At 39.3% G+C, this 17,059-nt stretch overlaps 1 protein-coding gene across 3 annotated transcripts in view; it reads right to left on the reverse strand.

Moving 5' to 3' along the window:
• Positions 1-17,059, reverse strand: part of LOC146619865 (SH3 and PX domain-containing protein 2A-like) — a 61,430-nt gene that overhangs the window by 2,527 nt on the left and 41,844 nt on the right. For 2 of the 3 annotated variants that reach the window (XM_085369774.1, XM_085369776.1), the window contains 6 exons: positions 6,842-6,955; positions 4,378-4,461; positions 1,637-1,754; positions 1,220-1,548; positions 1,021-1,070; positions 1-120 (listed from right to left, as the gene is read on the reverse strand). In XM_085369774.1, the coding sequence (XP_085225900.1) occupies positions 1-120; positions 1,021-1,070; positions 1,220-1,548; positions 1,637-1,754; positions 4,378-4,461; positions 6,842-6,955 (815 nt within the window). The remainder of the gene's footprint in view (positions 121-1,020; positions 1,071-1,219; positions 1,549-1,636; positions 1,755-4,377; positions 4,462-6,841; positions 6,956-17,059) is intronic. The other variant, XM_085369775.1, reaches the window with a different exon arrangement.

Here is a 17,059-nt window from a genome sequence, read left to right on the forward strand (position 1 = left end):
CTCAGCTTTTTGTCCTCCGTTGAAACTGATGCCATCAGATATACAGGACTGGAAATCTGCAATGGTGTAATACTCTGCTTCAACTGTAGGGGGCTCTGGAGGAGAGGGCAACTGAAATCCCTACATGAATACAAAATGGGTTCTATTAGATTTATTGTCAGTGATTAAAAAATTTCATTTCTAGTTTATATTCAAACCCCTACATATAAGACGCTAATAGTAGTTTTTTTCTCCACTTAATTTAAATGTATAATAATAATAAATAATACAGTGTTTCCAGCAGTACACATTATCCTCGACAGCAGCAGTCCCCAACCCCCGGGCCACGGACTGGTACCGGTCCGTGAGTCGTTTGGTAACAGAGTTGAGGCTCGGGTGTCAAATTTATGGTTTTCAGGGCTTTATATCGGTATTTTTTATTGTTTTTATCGTTAACACGGTTTTCCTGGGTCTTTTCCCGTGTGTTATGAATAAATCTCCTTTTTTTGGTACCGGGACTGTTTTATTTTGTTGTATGGCTGGTCCGTGGCGCATAAAAGGTCGGGGTCCGCTGCTCTACAGAGTGCTTACATATTGAATCAGTGTCACTTTCATAAGGGTTGGAGTTTTTTGTTTGTTTGTTTGTTTGTTTTTATCAGAATGGGTACTTTTATCTTTAAAAATTAAAATATGCTGGTAGATGAACAGGACATTAAATTAAACAATGTGAATACTTCTTCAATTACACATTGTTGTATGTTGGTAAATGTCTGTATGAAGGAAAAGTCACGAGTAACAAAGTCCCGTGCACACTCATTACCTAGAGATGAATGCAGTAACATTTTCCCTGTGATGTGTCTTTTTAAGTAAAGATTTACCGGTTTGTTCTTCAACAATGATCAAAATCATTCATAATTGCTTACAAGTTGTATACATTTATTATTAACACCATTTTTTCACGCTTTCTGACCTTTATCAACCAAAAATAATAATTACATGTATAGAGGGATAGATGGATGACTGAAATATCATCACTCTTACCAGGGTTGCATCTCTCCGAGGAGGAGGTTTTTGCCTGAGAATGGGAGAACCTGTGAGAAAATAACAGAAAAATCACACATGGTTTGGTTACATTTAATGAATTTGCTTTACGTCAATATATCATAGATTCAAAAGATATCTGCCCACATTTGAAAATATTCAAGTCACTATGACAAAAAATGTCAGGGGCATGACTAACCAATTTCTACCCGATGTGGGGCAATTCTGGCTATAGCGGGTGAAGCAGGCTCTGCTTTGCTGTTTCCATCCTGTGGGGCATTAACAGGGCTGGCGTCAGCGCAGGGGATTGGCAAGCTTATCTCCCTCCTGGCGACCTGTGGACTCTCTGGGACACCTTCAGTCTGCACATCCTTCTCACTTAAAGCTTTCTTGTTAAGGAGGTTGCTGATCTCCATGATGTTTCCTATGATCTCCACTGGGCCTGTCACAGTCTTCTTACGGGGAGAGAAGTCATCCTTCATCTTTTTGAGGTAAGACGCTGGAGCCCAGCCCTCCTTATCTTGGTACCTGTGAAGTAAGTTGGAGGAGAAAATGATAAAATTGTGTAGAATGAAAAAAAAAATGTCAGAAGCAAGTAAGGAGAGCTGTACTGTACCTGATAAACCACCAGCCTTCCAGATTCTTCTGAATCACCTCCACAGTGACACCTTTCTCAAAAGCAATTTCATCTTTCCCTTGGCTCGAGTAGGGCTGCACTGTTATGTACTTCTCTTCTGCAAAAGAGAATGAGTTCAGATTTTGACAGCAACGAGATCTCCGAAAACAAAATATTTAATGGAAACAAAAAACAAGACAGAAAACTGTATAATCTATAAATCTTTTTATAGACTTGTATTTTTATGACTACACTTCAGTAATGAGATGACACATTAAATTATGAAGCAATATATAATGATAGATTACCCTGAGATACACCAGACCTGTGAGATGAAACAGACTGGATGTGCTTTCAGGCAGATGTGTGAGTATGGCTCAAATGGCACGTGAGATTTGTCTATAAATTTTTCTTTATCAACCTAAGAAATAACTAAAGGACATAATTAATTCATGTCGTTAACGTACACAGATGTGCTGCAGTGTTAGCAACTGTTTAGCAATGTCTCACACAGCAATAAAACCCATTGTAACTTGGAATGTTTGCATCATTATCACTGGTAATGGATTATGAGTTTCAGTCTGATTCCCAGCACAAATAAGGAGCAGTGGGGCACCCTGGTGGTGCAGGATAGGTTCGCATTGCTTAAAATAGCACTAAATATACACAGTGATTATGCACACGTGATAGCAGTGCTTTCATGTAAGTGAAGGAATATATCTCTGTAAGAAGAATAATGCCCAAGTTCAGATAAAACAAATCCTAATAGCAATGCAGAGAAACAGTTTGTGGAAAGAGAAAATGAGGCACACAGAAAGGCCAACTTAAAAAAAACGAAACAAAAAAACAACTGACCTGCTTGATTTAACCCCTCAGATTGCATGAAGCTCCTATTAGCTCCAGCTAAATCTAAGAATATAGTTTTTATTTATTTATTGCAAAGCCCTTGAAGAAATATTCTGCTTGCAGCCAGTGTTGGCAAAATAATATTCTAAAATGCTTTATTGGCATGTGAACGTATATTTTAGTCTTGGTTCTGTATGAAAATAAGTGAAAGCAGATACACTAAGCGGGGCCATCTCAGCACAGAAGCCTCCTCTTTCAAACCTTCTGTTTTAGAGGGACAGCCAATCAGAAGAAAGTTTTTGCCCAAAGTGAGACGAAATGTTTCAGGCAGTGAAAAAGTGCAGTATAAATCACATAAGCATAATTATGAACTGTGAATCATGCAGCTCCACTCAAATAGAGCCAAGAATAAAAACCTTGTGGTCATTTTCAGCTCCACTGACAGAACGTAATTAGTTCTATAACATGACAATGGGAAACTACAGCACATGGGTCAAACTAGTGTCTTAAGGACTAGTGTCCTTGTCCTTTCGACAGGGAGTATCTCCTAACTCAGCACATAACAGAAAGCAGAGGCACCACGCTGATTTATGCATTCCCATGAGGCCGAGGGCCAGAGCCAAGTCATCATTTCCTGTCATTATGGCAATTCCTGTCTAAACACAGGGAACACAAGGAGAAGAGGTGTGCTCATAAAAAAAGAGAGGAGCACATAAAAAAAAGTGCTGTTCTGTATGCCGTCTTCTCAGCTGGTTCACAGGAATCAACACTGTGGTAACAAATTATTCTGTTTTCCTTTTCTCCACCCATTTCCAAGGTTGTGTAGGCAGCTTAAATGGCTGTGGGATAGTAAGTCCTTTCAAACTCGTTGGGTACAGGATATTTTCTGAATGCTTTATTTTCCTTTTCCCTGGTTCTTCCGGCCACTTTGTGTTGGGGCTGCTAAATCGTTTGCCTCTTACCAACTTCTTTCAAACAGTCTTCAACAATATCCAATGAAGGGAAATTCTGAATCAGATGTTATAGTAACCACAACATGCATCGGTGTTATAAAGTGTTCATGTGGAGTCAGCAAAAAAACAAAACAAAACGCAAAGCTGAATTTCAGTCATGGGGTGGAAACTACTCTCTCTCCACTCTAGAGAGCAGCATGCACTGCCAAGTGCAAAGTTTGGGCTGAACTCAATAGCCTATCCGTGCTCCTCTGTCAGCCATCCAAATGCATCTCTTGTGAAGAAAACCCCTGGCTGCGGTAAGAATGTGCAAGTTTGCTCGCAAACTAAGTGGAAGATTAATAAGACTCTTTGTTTATCAGTCAATACTGGTTGCTATCTGCAGCAAACCAGGAGAGAAATGTCTGTTTGTACCACACTTTGACAGAACACACACATATTACAGATCTACATACACGCTTCATTTGCTCATAAAACGTAAAATATGGCTCTAAACTGCAGCATAAGGCATTCCTAAGTCTATTACGCAACTACTTTCAGATGAGTGGGTAGTTTTTTGTTTTTTTTTCCTCTGTGATTTGGAGACGATTGGCTTTGGCATGCGGAGTATAATTTTAATAAAAACGCTTACGCGGAGCAATTTTGTAGCATAATTTGAGCTTAGCATCAATAATTAGTGTATATAAAGTTGCTGATTTCACCTTTGCTTTCCAGGCCCGTTTCATATTAACGTCAGTTAGTGGTTAGTTGTGGATTGTGGCTCGTGATAACTGCATTTGCTGGAGGACAATGCAGAATGCAAGCCTGAACAAATATGTGCATGTGATAAAAGTTGAGTCATGTGATAAGAGACAATAAATGAGATGGGGTGAGGACAACAGTAACAAAAAGAGAAGGGAGGGAAGGAAGGAGGGAGGCGATGCAGCATGTTTCTCAGTTCACCTCGGCTCTGCTGCCTGCTGATGACACCCCCCAACGTCCATCTCCGGTCCAGCCTCTTCAGATGAGCCTTGTGTCGCTTAGTAACTGACACACACACACACACACACGGCGACCAGATGACAAGGAAGAATCAAACAAACATGGAGACATGAAGAGCAAGCACAAATGTTACACAAACACACAACACACAAATGACATGGATCCATTATTAGCTACATGGAGGACACTAAAACACGACCACAACGCAAAACATGGTGGACAGTTAGCATGAGTGGATGGAGGTTACAAAAGAAATGTTAAAAACCAAGACATCTTCTCTGTGGCTTGTAATTAGCATGTTGTTATCACAGAGGCTCCCCCCCGTTAGGTTTGAGCATGTGGGACGCATATTGCCTTAAAGGAGCTGGTTAGAGATGTGTACCTAGAAGGGTCCATATTTCCTTGTATTTTAAATATAAGATGGCTAAAATGGAAATGATTCCAACAGTTCAGACATTAAACAAGATCCTTTTTATATAGAAATTTTAAAGAGACAGTAATAACATTTGGTTATAAAAGATTTCAAGTCTGAATCATACGCACAAAGCAGCTAAACTTTACACAAAGACTCAGCATCTAACCAGTTAATACATTTTATTTTACTTCTTTAATGTTCACAAAAACCAAAGTACATCAGTTTGCCATTTTACTGGTGGCTATATGCCAGTCTATTTTCCCCACCAGTTTCCTCAGAGGAAAGAAATAATTCGGCACAAAACGTCTTCATAAAGTCACACATTATTGTTCCACACCTTACTGTTTGCACATGCTAAACAAAGCAAAAATAATGTGTTTAGTGATACTGGTAGGCAGATATATTGGACTAAGGTAAATAGCTGCACTCCCAGAAATACATGACTATCATTTGTGTCAGTGCTGGCAGTATCATTATTTTCCTCTTATTTTCTACTACCAAAACAAGGAGGATGAGGGTTTGTTTACGCTTCCATCAGTGGGTAAACTCAAATCAGAAGATGTCTGAGCTTTCAACAACTATCATTATCAGAATCAGAAAACCAATTTTTGAAAAATATGTTGTTGTTTTCTTGGGGAGGGGTCAAAGTGACTATGTGGTTGTGCACAATCGGCTGAAGACCGCAGAACTGATAAAGAGTTGTTTTAAGAGGTTCATGCCATTTCTAAGACTCATGAGACACATAAACATTAATTACACTGACAGACTGTCCTTCCTAAACCCCCTACTGGTTAACTCAGTAAAGAGATAACTCCAAAAAAGGAGATAGGAGTGCATGGTTTGCATATAGCTATGCGCCTGTGTGTTATCCATTTGTTGTATTCTGAGAGGAGAAAAGGGCATTTTAACTTATTTAACATAATGCAAAACATTAATACTGACTAGCCTTGTGTGTTCACTCTCTTCTTCCACCACTGAGTCATAAGATATACAACACCGCAGGGATTCTGAGTCCCATTGTTACACCAGTTGTGCAGCAAAAAGATGTTTGGCCAGAGTGCTGGAAAATCTTGATGTTTGTTTGGAAGTGTAATATGCAACTTAATTATTTCCGTACCTCCAGTTTTTTGGGTTTTCTCTAACACAATGTTGCATATATCTTAACAAATATCCTGCAGTTGCTGCAATACCTGCCAAAATGATCAAAGTTTGCGCATCTGACACTAATTGAGCTCTTCTGGCATATGATTAAAGTGCTCTCTCCACTAACGTTGAAAATGCTTGGGGAGTGAGACAGCATTAGTCGCTCGTAGATGGCTTGATAACTGTATCTGAAAGGGCCATCAAGGCAGTTGGATGCTGTCTGCAGCTTCACACGTCAGTTTCACATTTCTGGCAAACCAAACTCTTCATAGGTGTGTATGTTACGACTGTTTTGGATCCTTCTCTGGCTCCAGTAAGCTCACGAAACTTAACATCCATCATCTTCAATGGTAAGCGGACATGAAATAGCGTGAGTCATGTCAGAGCTTTCTTTCTTTAACGATAACCATGATTTAAAGAGCATGACTCCAGAAATATTCATTTTTATTCAATGAAAACACACGCCTCTTTCATGAGCTACACTACACGGCGGGCGTATCACTTAATACTGCACTGTATCTTTCTTGTACAGTGCAGCACTGCACAGCACATCCTTTGAAACATTGAGGTCTGGTCTCTCTTGGCCCTCCTCCTTGATGTTTACCCAGGTCTGAATCTACACTCTGTTCTGATGTGCTTATGATGGCAAGCAGACAGAGTAACATGCTCACCCGGCCCAGCCTCAGTTGTTAGCGTAGACCAGCAGCGGTGAGGTTTTTTATTTTTATTTTGTCACGGACTGTCAAAGACTGAGGATTGAGGGCAAAAGTGGTTTCTGTGTGTGGGTACAGTGGAGTGGGTGAGGTTGTGTTTACATGTGCAAACGTGTGTGGGTGGGCAAAGACTGAAGCGTTTGCAGTTACTTACCTTCCCCAACTTTAGAGGCACCCAGCTCCAAGTCATCCCGTGTGCCACTGTGAGAGTTGAGATAGGTAGCAGGGACCCAGCCCTGCTCCTCTGCAGTGCTGACAAACCACCAACCTATGGAAACATACAGAGGTTGTAAATTGCATTTCAAACAATGAATTGGATAGCAAGAAATCAGCGTAGCCTAAAGTTAACTTTAAGGAATTCAACAGTTTTCAGAGGTCTGCAATTGCTCTTGAACTTTCCTCATGAAGTTGAGCCTTTGATAAGACTTGCACCAGAAAAAGTAGACAGAATAAGCCTCCAGAAAGAGAGATGAAAGAAGAAGACAGATGCCATTTGTACATTCCCGTTAATCACTTCCTCTTTGTTTTACTCATTAAACCTCAGCTGGATAAAATATCTCCAATCACAGCTACAAATGAACACGAATATGATGCATTTTATTGTGTTGCCAACAGAAATCTATCACTAAGGGCAGGACCAAGAACATCAGAGGACACACTGCTTGGCTGTGGCTCAACCCATGACGAGGTCTTGTTTGACCTACGTTCCATCGGGATCAGTCATGAAATCAGTGGGCAGGAAACTGCTGAAGTGATCCTACAAGCCAAGATATCCATTTGCAGGGTTGCAGCTGATTTGACTTCATTCTCCTGGGTATGACAGCATTGCTATTACATCTTTATGACATGCCTCAGTTGGAGAGAAGCAAGTAAAAAATAATGCTCATTTTAAAAATGGATCCTAAAACTAGCAGTGGCATGCTATAAACTCCAGGTTTGCATCATATCTCCTAGCCAAAGCTGTGTTTTGAAAGTCAGTGATTACAGTCAGGGTGGCGCAATGGGAGGTTGTTAATGATCAGCACTTCCAACTCACCTCACCGAACCTGATGATAATCTTGGTCATTTCCTTGGTCATTTTTATTTAATAGTTATTCCTGTGACAATGTGGGCTTTCTTTGGCTACTTTCAACAATGTTCCACAGTTCAAAGACATGCATGCTAGATTAGCTGTAGGTGCGAATGTGTGTGGTTGTGTTAGTCCTGTGATTGGCTGGTAAGGGTTTACCCTGCCACTCATCTAATGTAAGTTGGGAAAGGGTCTATCCCCTAGACAGATAAGCAGTTCAGAAAACAGATGCATTACAGTCCGAGATGCTGTAATCATAGGATTTCTATCCATGCAAGGTGTGTAGGATACATACATATATACTAGGGGTGCAACAATACTCGTATCGATATTGAACCGTTCGATACAGTGCTTTCGGTTCGGTACGCATATGTATTGAACAATACAATTTTTTTATTTTATTTTATCAACTTTTCTTCTGATGATGCTGAGCTCAGTGGATCTGCATTCGACTACTCCGTCTAGGCTGTACTGTCGAGCGCAGATCCACTGAGCGCAGCGCAAGCTAGCAAGACAGAAGCTAAGCTCATTGCAACTTGGCAACTGCTTCAACGCTACCCAAAATTGAACCTCCCCCACCCTCATTCAGATCTGGCGTTTGGAACTATCTTGGTTTTCATGTGAAGTATGACCCTGAAGGTAAGCGCGTCATGGAAAAAAGTATAACAGTATGTCGGATGTGCCATGCAATGCTCAATTGGTGGGAACTAGTGCGTTAGCGCAGTTAGCTTGTTAACGTGTTGACGCCGTCCAGCCCCACGCACGGGGCGATCCATGGTAACTCGTTAACAGAGATTTGCCGTGTTATGATGTTAAAGTCATTTTTACGAGATTAACGCTGACAGCACTAGTGGGAACACAATGAATATGACTGCACATTTACCCCGACATCATCCTAGTGCAAAGACAAGTGGAAGCAGACAAAAACAACAAGCACGCATGCTACAAACTTTACCCGAGTCATTTAGACAGCCGTTAGCACATGATTCTCCTTATGGGGATCTGCTATGTTTCACATGCTGCTGAGAATATAGCCCAGAAGAAGCGTATAGTATAGCTTTTATTTTGGAAAGAGCCATTTCTCTGTAATAAACTCTCTGATCGAGAAAGATTTATTTATTTATTTTTTATTATTTTGTTGTTTCAGCAACATTAAATTTAAAAACTGTACTTTTGAGTTAAAATATATATTTATAATTTTAATAAATGACAAATTAAAAAGGTATGAACATTTTTTTGTATCGAAAAAATATCGAACCGTGACACCAAAGTATCGAACCGAACCGAACCGTGAATTTTGTATCCCTGTGTCATCCAAAGAGAAAACCTTGCATATCCAAAGCCAAAAGAGTTCAAAGTTGGTCCGGCTTGATTTTCTTTTCTTTCTTCTTTTTTCTCTGTGCCTGTTTCGACCTGAAATTTCTCCCTTTTAAACTGAGGTTTTTTTGCCTGCAATTGTCGCAGAGATTGCTGGACTGTTGGGTTTATCTCAAGAATGTTGCAGGATTCTTAGATGGCTGTTGTTGGGAAATGGTGCCATGTAAAATTACATTCAGACAGAGCTGACCATACTGGTCTCCAATTGCTTGAGCAAATCCAGTCCCAATCTTTGGGGACTGCGTATTTGATGTCACTTCAAGTGTTTGAATCCATCATTGTCCTTTTTGATGCAGGGCTCTTTTAAGGTGCTGCACCAGTGTTTCTTAGGTGGGTTATTTGTTCCACCTATTATTCTGCCTTTGTAAATTATTCCACACCAGATTGACTGAAGTTAAGTTTGGTGTTGCTGCAATCACAGAAGAGACCTGTGAAGCACTCAAGAACTCCTCAAGAATGCAAAACACATTTTATTATGCTAGAAACTAAAATGAATGCCATGGCAAGTAATTGTGTTTTTTAAGGCTCAATTTCTGTTACACTGTACAGCTATATCAAGTTTTATGCTTTTAAGAAAAAAGTAAACGTGATTTTTATTTATCATCTCCCCTCATACACTAAAGAGATCATTTGAAGTCTTTGCTAAACCAAACGTTTCCTCTCTGCATATTAAAACATTAAAAATACATATGTATATTTATATATTAGGACTGTGTCTCGCTTCTCAATGAGAGACTTGATTGACAAGGATGGAAAAAAAAACTGTCACACACACTTTGTTGTGGTAACAGGAACCCAATATGGCTGACAGCTGTCTGGACAACCCATAAAGACAATGGCAGTGTTCCATTTCACAGCTGGTTCAAACCTCTCCTATACATTTTTTTTTTATACAGATGGATCCATGCTTTCATGTTGTTTACATCAAATTCTGACCGTACAATCCAACTGGACTCATCACTCATGGCCCAGGCAATGTTGTTTCAGTCTTCTATTATTCAATTTTGGTGAGTCCATAGTGAGGCTGAAGTGAGTGGCAGCGGTGTGGTCATCTGCTGCTGTTGTAGTCGATCTGCTTCAAGATTCAACATGCTGAGCATCAGAGAAGCTCTTCTGCATAGCTTGGTTCTACCAAGTGATTATTTGAGTCACTGTTGTCTTCCTATCAGCTCAAAGCAATTTGGCCATTCTCCTCTGACTTCTGATTTTAGGTAAGATGTTTTTGACCAGATAACTGCTGCTCACTGGATATATTCTCTTTAAATCCTATAAATAGTTGTGTGGGAAGATCCCAGTAGATCTGTAGTTTATGAAATACTCAGAACAGCCCATCTGGCACATTCAAAACCACTTATATCACCTTTCTTCTCCATTCTGATGCACAGTTTGAACTTAATCTTAATCATGTCTACATACCAAAGTGCACTAAGCTGCTGCCATTTGACTGAATAGGTGAACAGGTGTACATAATGAAGTAGCAGTGAGTCACGCTGATACTAATACTTTTGTTTGTTTTGTTGTTTGTTCTTAATTCTATGTCATGAAAACTTAAAGAAAGTGTTTCACTCTTCATCCAATGCCATTTAAACATTGATATGACACATAAATAAATAAATATGGGCCTCTGACATTGATCACCTATGTTGGTGCATCCCTAGTTGTTATGATTACATAATCAATATCTGCTTGATGCTGGCAACTGCAAACTCTGATGACTTACATAAAGTGAATCGGATTGACTCCCTAGCCATATGACTTCGTCCACTAAATTAAACTGGAATTTAGAAAAACAACAGATGTCCTGCTGACAGACTAATACTTCCACTGGCTTTCTCTGCGGAAGCAATAACCGAGAAAATCTTTCCAAGCCTCTTGGTCACTTACACGTGCAATCTCTGTGATTCATATCAAGGGTGATTTATTTAATTGCTTAACTTGCCTAGCTATACAACAAAAACATGATGGGCTATGGGCCTGTTCTGCATAAAGTAAGGGTGGGTCTAGATAGGCGGATATTGGTTGGCTCTGAACACTGAGCTGGCCTGTGCTCAGGGATGTAACAATCCATGTAATGTGCTCACCAAAGCTTTGGCTTGAGCAAAAACCCCATGTCAATAAATCAGGCTGAGAAAGCAAACCACAAAAAAGCACAAAGTGGCATCTACAACATTGAGATGGACTTAATATGTTGATCCTATTTTGTGGAGTTGAAAGCTTGTTAGAAGATCACAAATTTCTACCGTATTTTAAACATAACTGCGGATTTCACTGTAATTAGTGTCAAAATAATGACAGGAAAATGTTGCAATACTTCATTAAGTCACTGAAAGCATTTAAATAAGTCTGATGTGCCGAGTTTAATGAACAGGGAAGGGCAAGATCAATTACATGAATTGCACATTAAACTAAATCAACCATTATACAGAAAGGTCAGCTTGGCAGGAGAAAAATCTCTATAATCTACTCAAAGGACGAAAAAAATCTTTACATTTGCAAACTGCCATGTTCACACTTACTTTGCAGCTGGGGAGAAATATCAGGTTCACTTTAGGGAAGTGACAACTGACAGCAACAAAAGCACCCACAAGGATAAAGTGTGTGAATGTACTTTAAATGTGACCGTTGGGCTGCAAGTCTGAATCTAAATATGGTGCAAAGACACGGCGTCAGTTTAAACGACCTGAGTGAATACACATTGTTACTGATGGCTTGGGTGGCTTTGTCTGTATTTTTCAACCATCCCTTTACATGGCAGGTGCTTAGGCTGAGTTCACTGAACCTCAAAGGCAGCAATAAAAGTAACCTTAAAATGAAAACACACATTACGTAAGTGCTGATTTCCTGGCCTTGGCAGGTTTATATCAGAGAGCTTGCAATTATACGAAATGTGGGGAAAGAAAAAACTGCTCCACATCTTTCATCGCATGCACTCATTCACTGCTCCGTAGCATTTGTGTATAGGCAACACAAAATTACACAAATACAGCTGTCAGGAACCATGTGGTGAAAAAACTCTATTAGATTTAAAAATGAAACCCACCTATAATTGATACATGTGTGTCATCTTATGATAATTCCTCTGGACTATTTTTTTCCATAGGGCTGGGAGGTGAATTTGATTCTAAGATTTTGGATAATATCAACATCATACTTGACAGGGTTATCATTTGTACACTCTTCCCAGTGACATAAACCTTTTACTGAGGTCATTACAAAAGAAGCAGCTGTTTTGTGAGTCTCCCGCTGCCAAGACAGCAATCTTGCAGAATTACATGGTGACTAAGATTTTGATGAAATCATACTGGTAAGTTTACGTGGTTTTCTGAATATGTTGACCTTCATTTTACCCCTGTATGACCTAGAACCCTCGGGAATTAAATTCTCAGACTACAGTGATTTTAATTACAGACGGTGAAGTTGAACAATGAGAAAGTTAAGGATAAGACTCAGTTGTTTAAAAGTGAAATTGCAGATAACAGAAATAAGATTCATAACAGAGTAACACGCAGTGTCTTCTTCACTTCTAATTATCTGTACAGATGTGGAAGAAATACATGAAAGAAGCATACCTCTTGTGTCTGGAAACTTCTATGTGAGGGTTTGGGCAGGTACACTTGCATGTGCATGTGCATGTGTCAGATTCTGATCCACCCACTGTCTAGGCTGCCACGGCACAGAGCTCAGACTTACATTGCAAAGCAACACCTTTGTTTTCATCTGTGCATCTTGTGTATCATTATCTCTTGGGGTTTTTTTGATCGGTCTGCATAACAACCTGCTTTCCTCCATGTCTCTATGCCTTGCTATAAAAAGCTAAAAACCCTGGAAAGCTACTGCAAAGTTTCAACCACAAACAAGAAAAACAAATATGTCCAAATGCTGACTTGCAATACACTTTGCTAAACATTATTCAATAATACGATTATAGCAATTTAGTCAACATCCAGAGTAAATCAAAAAGGTTTTAAAGCGTTTGAGCAGATTTGAGTTCTGTAACCCCCCACCACCATTTTAGGGTCAGCGTTTGCATAAGACAATAGCTAAAACCACAAGACTCTAGTGGGAATCTCATATAACACCATCGCACCATAGGATCGTGACCACAGACATCAACCTCAAATGTCACAGCCTCGGAAAGATGGAAACTGAATGGTTTGTCTTAACTACAGTGTTGTATTTTACTACAAGGACCAAGAAAAACTGAATGTTACGGAGAGAACAAGTTGTAATATACGTTTTTTTCCCGCAGCAGCCTGCTGAGGTATAAATAAGACTGCTCATATCAAGTTAAATGTCTGCTTGGTGCCAATAATGGCCTTGTTTGAACAAAAACAATGATCTAATTTAGACAGTCTAAAATACCCAAATTCTGTCTTTCACATATAAAGCTAAAGACAGCAGTTGGTTTGTGCTGGTTGACAAATCCTGACAAGCTGCACCGAAACCTACCTACAGTTAGCTTAATATTTTTTTTGGACAAAGAGAGTTTTTGTAGTTTTGCCTTTTTTCACTATCATACTAGGACCGCTGTCCCCCCAAGCAGGCAAGCCCTACTCCATTGCTATTTCATAACAAATGAGTCCCAAAGAGATGTGTGTGCAAGTGAGGGAGACCATCATTAGGCTAAAAAAAAGTCTACAAGAAAAATGGCAAAAATGTAGTGGTGGTTAAATCAACAATCTGATACATTCCTTAAAAAACTCAGCAACACTGGCCAACAAAGTGCATGATCACATTTTCATGGTTAATAAAAGCAATGTCACAACATCAAACCAAGTCAAGAATACTCAATCAAGAGACATTTCATGAATGTAACTGCAAAGTGTTTACAACAAGGTGCAAACCACAGTTACCCTCAAGAACAAGTCGGCCAGATCAGACATCGCCAGAAAACATCTCTGGACTGATGGAACCATGATTAACGTAATAGAATGATTGGAAGAGAAATGTAAGCTGAAGGCTTGAAACAGCTCACGATCCAAAGCATGACGCATCCCCTATTAAACATGGTGGAGGCAAGGTTACGGCATGGGCACTTTGCAGCCCCCAGTGGAACCGCGTCACTATTATTGACTGAAGATCTGATATACTACAGTGGCTACACATGCTACTCAAATGGTTAATGACCCAAAACTATACTGCAAAAGCAACCAAAGAGTTTCACAAGGCAAAGAAACTTGATATTTTTCAATGTCCGTCAGTCATCTGATCTCAACCCAGCACGGCAGTTACTGAAGACAAAACTGAAAGACCCCAAAACAACTAGCAACTAAAAGCGGTAGCAGTAAAGACCTAGCAAAAAATCTTTTTATTTCCTGGAATCTGCATTTCTATGCATTTGTTACTTTTTTATGTTTACATTTTAGTTTTGGTAAGGATTGAACACAGTAGGACTAACGTTAAATATACAGGTGCTGGTAGTTGGACTTTTTCTTACAGCTGGACAAAACCAGCTATCTGTTTTTCCATTTCCAGTCACTGTGCTAACATAAGCTAACCTGGTACTCATTGTAGATTAATACTGAACAGACATGGATGAGAGTGGTATCAACTTCCTCATCGCCAACAATAACTAAATAAACAATTTTTAAAGGGGGCACATTCTTTTAACTTTAAACAATATATTAAAAAATGTAAGATAAAGATGTCTCATTAATTTAGGTTAGATTATTTTATGTAAATACAGAAATTCAAGATGAAAATAGCTACAGAGAGACACATTTCTATATTATTTATGTAAACAGATGCTCCTTCCAGGCTGTCTTCATAGTCTCACTTAACCTACAGTATATATTATACCCCTTCAAGAGCAGATGCACAATGTAGACATACAATAAGCACAGACAGTATTTCTAAGCTCTTTCTCTCTCATACAGTATCTACCATCTGGAAACTCTATCAGTTTTAAGAGCCATGCTTCATTTTTACTGTAATCAACAACAGATTCGCAGCTGCAACAAAGTAACTAGATTTATGGAACTCTGCTCTTTTCCTAAGGTACAGGAAAAACCCATAAAACAACGCTACAATCTATGAATGCGATCAATCAAGTTTGATTCCTTAGCATTGGCATGTTTAATACAGTGTGACTGACACACTTGTTAATGACCAGATATCCGCAAAAATGTATAATTAACTTAAGCAGGCTCGACTTGATTAAAGTTGAAATCCACACTGTTTTGTGCAGTGGAATAACTCCTCACAAAAGAGTTCGACCACATCTTCCATGAACATGTGAAACACAGACTCAGCAGCATGAGTCGTTTTTTTTTTTTCATGGCCCGAAATGATGAGGAATGCAGGAGCTCAGCAGTCCTGCAGATACTCGACACCACTGTTGAGTAAAGCAGGAGAAAACCCCATTCATTTCCAGCTTCTGTATTTATTAACAGTAGATCATGTATCAAAGCACAAGGGAAAGGCATCCAGCCCAATACACACACTTCCAGTTTTCATAAAACACTGGATTTCAATTACCTCGGTGGCTCTGGTACAAGGAGGGGTGAGGGGCAAGAAATGGCACAAAACGACTTTTAAGAGCTAATGCTGACCTAAGGAACAACCTTCACTCCCTCCCAGTCTCTGAAAGGATCCCCTCATGGTCTGAACGAAGCTGTAACCCACAGCTTGTGTGCTCTCTATTCTCCACCGAGTTGGGAGACACAGCAGTCCTTGAGTGCCTGAACCCACCCCTTAAAATGCTGGTTTAACTCAATGGTCAATTCTTAAGTGAGAGGGAGACATACCTTTTTTGGCTCCAGACATAGATTTCTGTACACTATTATTAGAGCCATTACTGTAACTTAAATACCATCACCATGCCTGTTTTTTATCCCCATATGCCTCTGTGACAAGATGCAAGGAAATAATGCTATCTGAAAATATAGGCTAAGGTTAATTTCTAAAGATGGTCATTTTTACTTCCTACACTGGGCTGAAAGAATGTGAAGGATGAGGATTGCTCTGAGTGCATAATGTGTCTTCCATCTGCTGCTGCAACTTCGGCTTAAAAAAGACATTTAACAGTTGGCGAGTTTTCTGTATAATGTCTTTGGTGGTTCATTGACATGAATTATAGTGTTTTTCCTCTCTTGCACAAGGAAACATGTTCCTGCTGAAACTGCACATACCAAATTGGGAAACTTGGAGTTTGAGGATTAGCAGCAGGTCAACACTGACCTTCCAAGAAAGTTGGGATAGGGGAAATAAACGTCTGAAGATATTGTGTAATACTAAACTAAACTGGTGTTAGCTTTCACATCTAATTCAGTTAAGTGGAAAAATCATGAATTGGTGTATTACTCTATGTTAAATTACAACAAATTAACAGATTTAATCACAGGCATAAAATGTCATTTAAAGCAGTTAAGGAGATAAGGCTGAAAACTAGTTCTGAGGGTTTTAGGCGACAGCAGACTGACATAGTTGTGGAAACAAATGCTGCTCACCAGATTTCTTTTTTTTTTTCCTTTTGGTGTTTTTTTATGGAAGAACTTGCTTATTTAAGCAAACAGGAAACACAAAACACATTTGCTATTTATAGTATTAAAACTGGAAAACTCCAAAGACAGAGAGAAAGCACAGGAGATAGTTTTCAGTGAAAGAATTTACAGCATTACGAAACAAAGAAAAGTGGCCCTGAACTGTAGACTAGATGATGTCCTATATTAACTAATAATGACTTTCAGAACTGATCAGCTCAGTGACAAATGCTAAGAGAATTAGTTAAACAAAAAGTGATGAAAAGAAAAAAGTCTAAATGTGGAGATTACAGTTGTTTTTCTGAAGACAAATGGCCATGGTTGCTATACTTTGGGTTAGTAAAATCATACTTCAGAATCTGTTTTAGTAACGAGGAAGGATATGATTTCTCTTTTAGCACATAAACACAGTGTAGTGAAATTGTATAGTGACATTGTAAAGATG

The sequence above is a fragment of the Diplotaxodon limnothrissa genome, linkage group LG13 (assembly GCF_057381915.1).
Source record: "Diplotaxodon limnothrissa isolate DT_005_m linkage group LG13, D_limnothrissa_male_GT1.1, whole genome shotgun sequence".
NCBI classification, from domain to species: Eukaryota; Metazoa; Chordata; class Actinopteri; order Cichliformes; family Cichlidae; genus Diplotaxodon; species Diplotaxodon limnothrissa.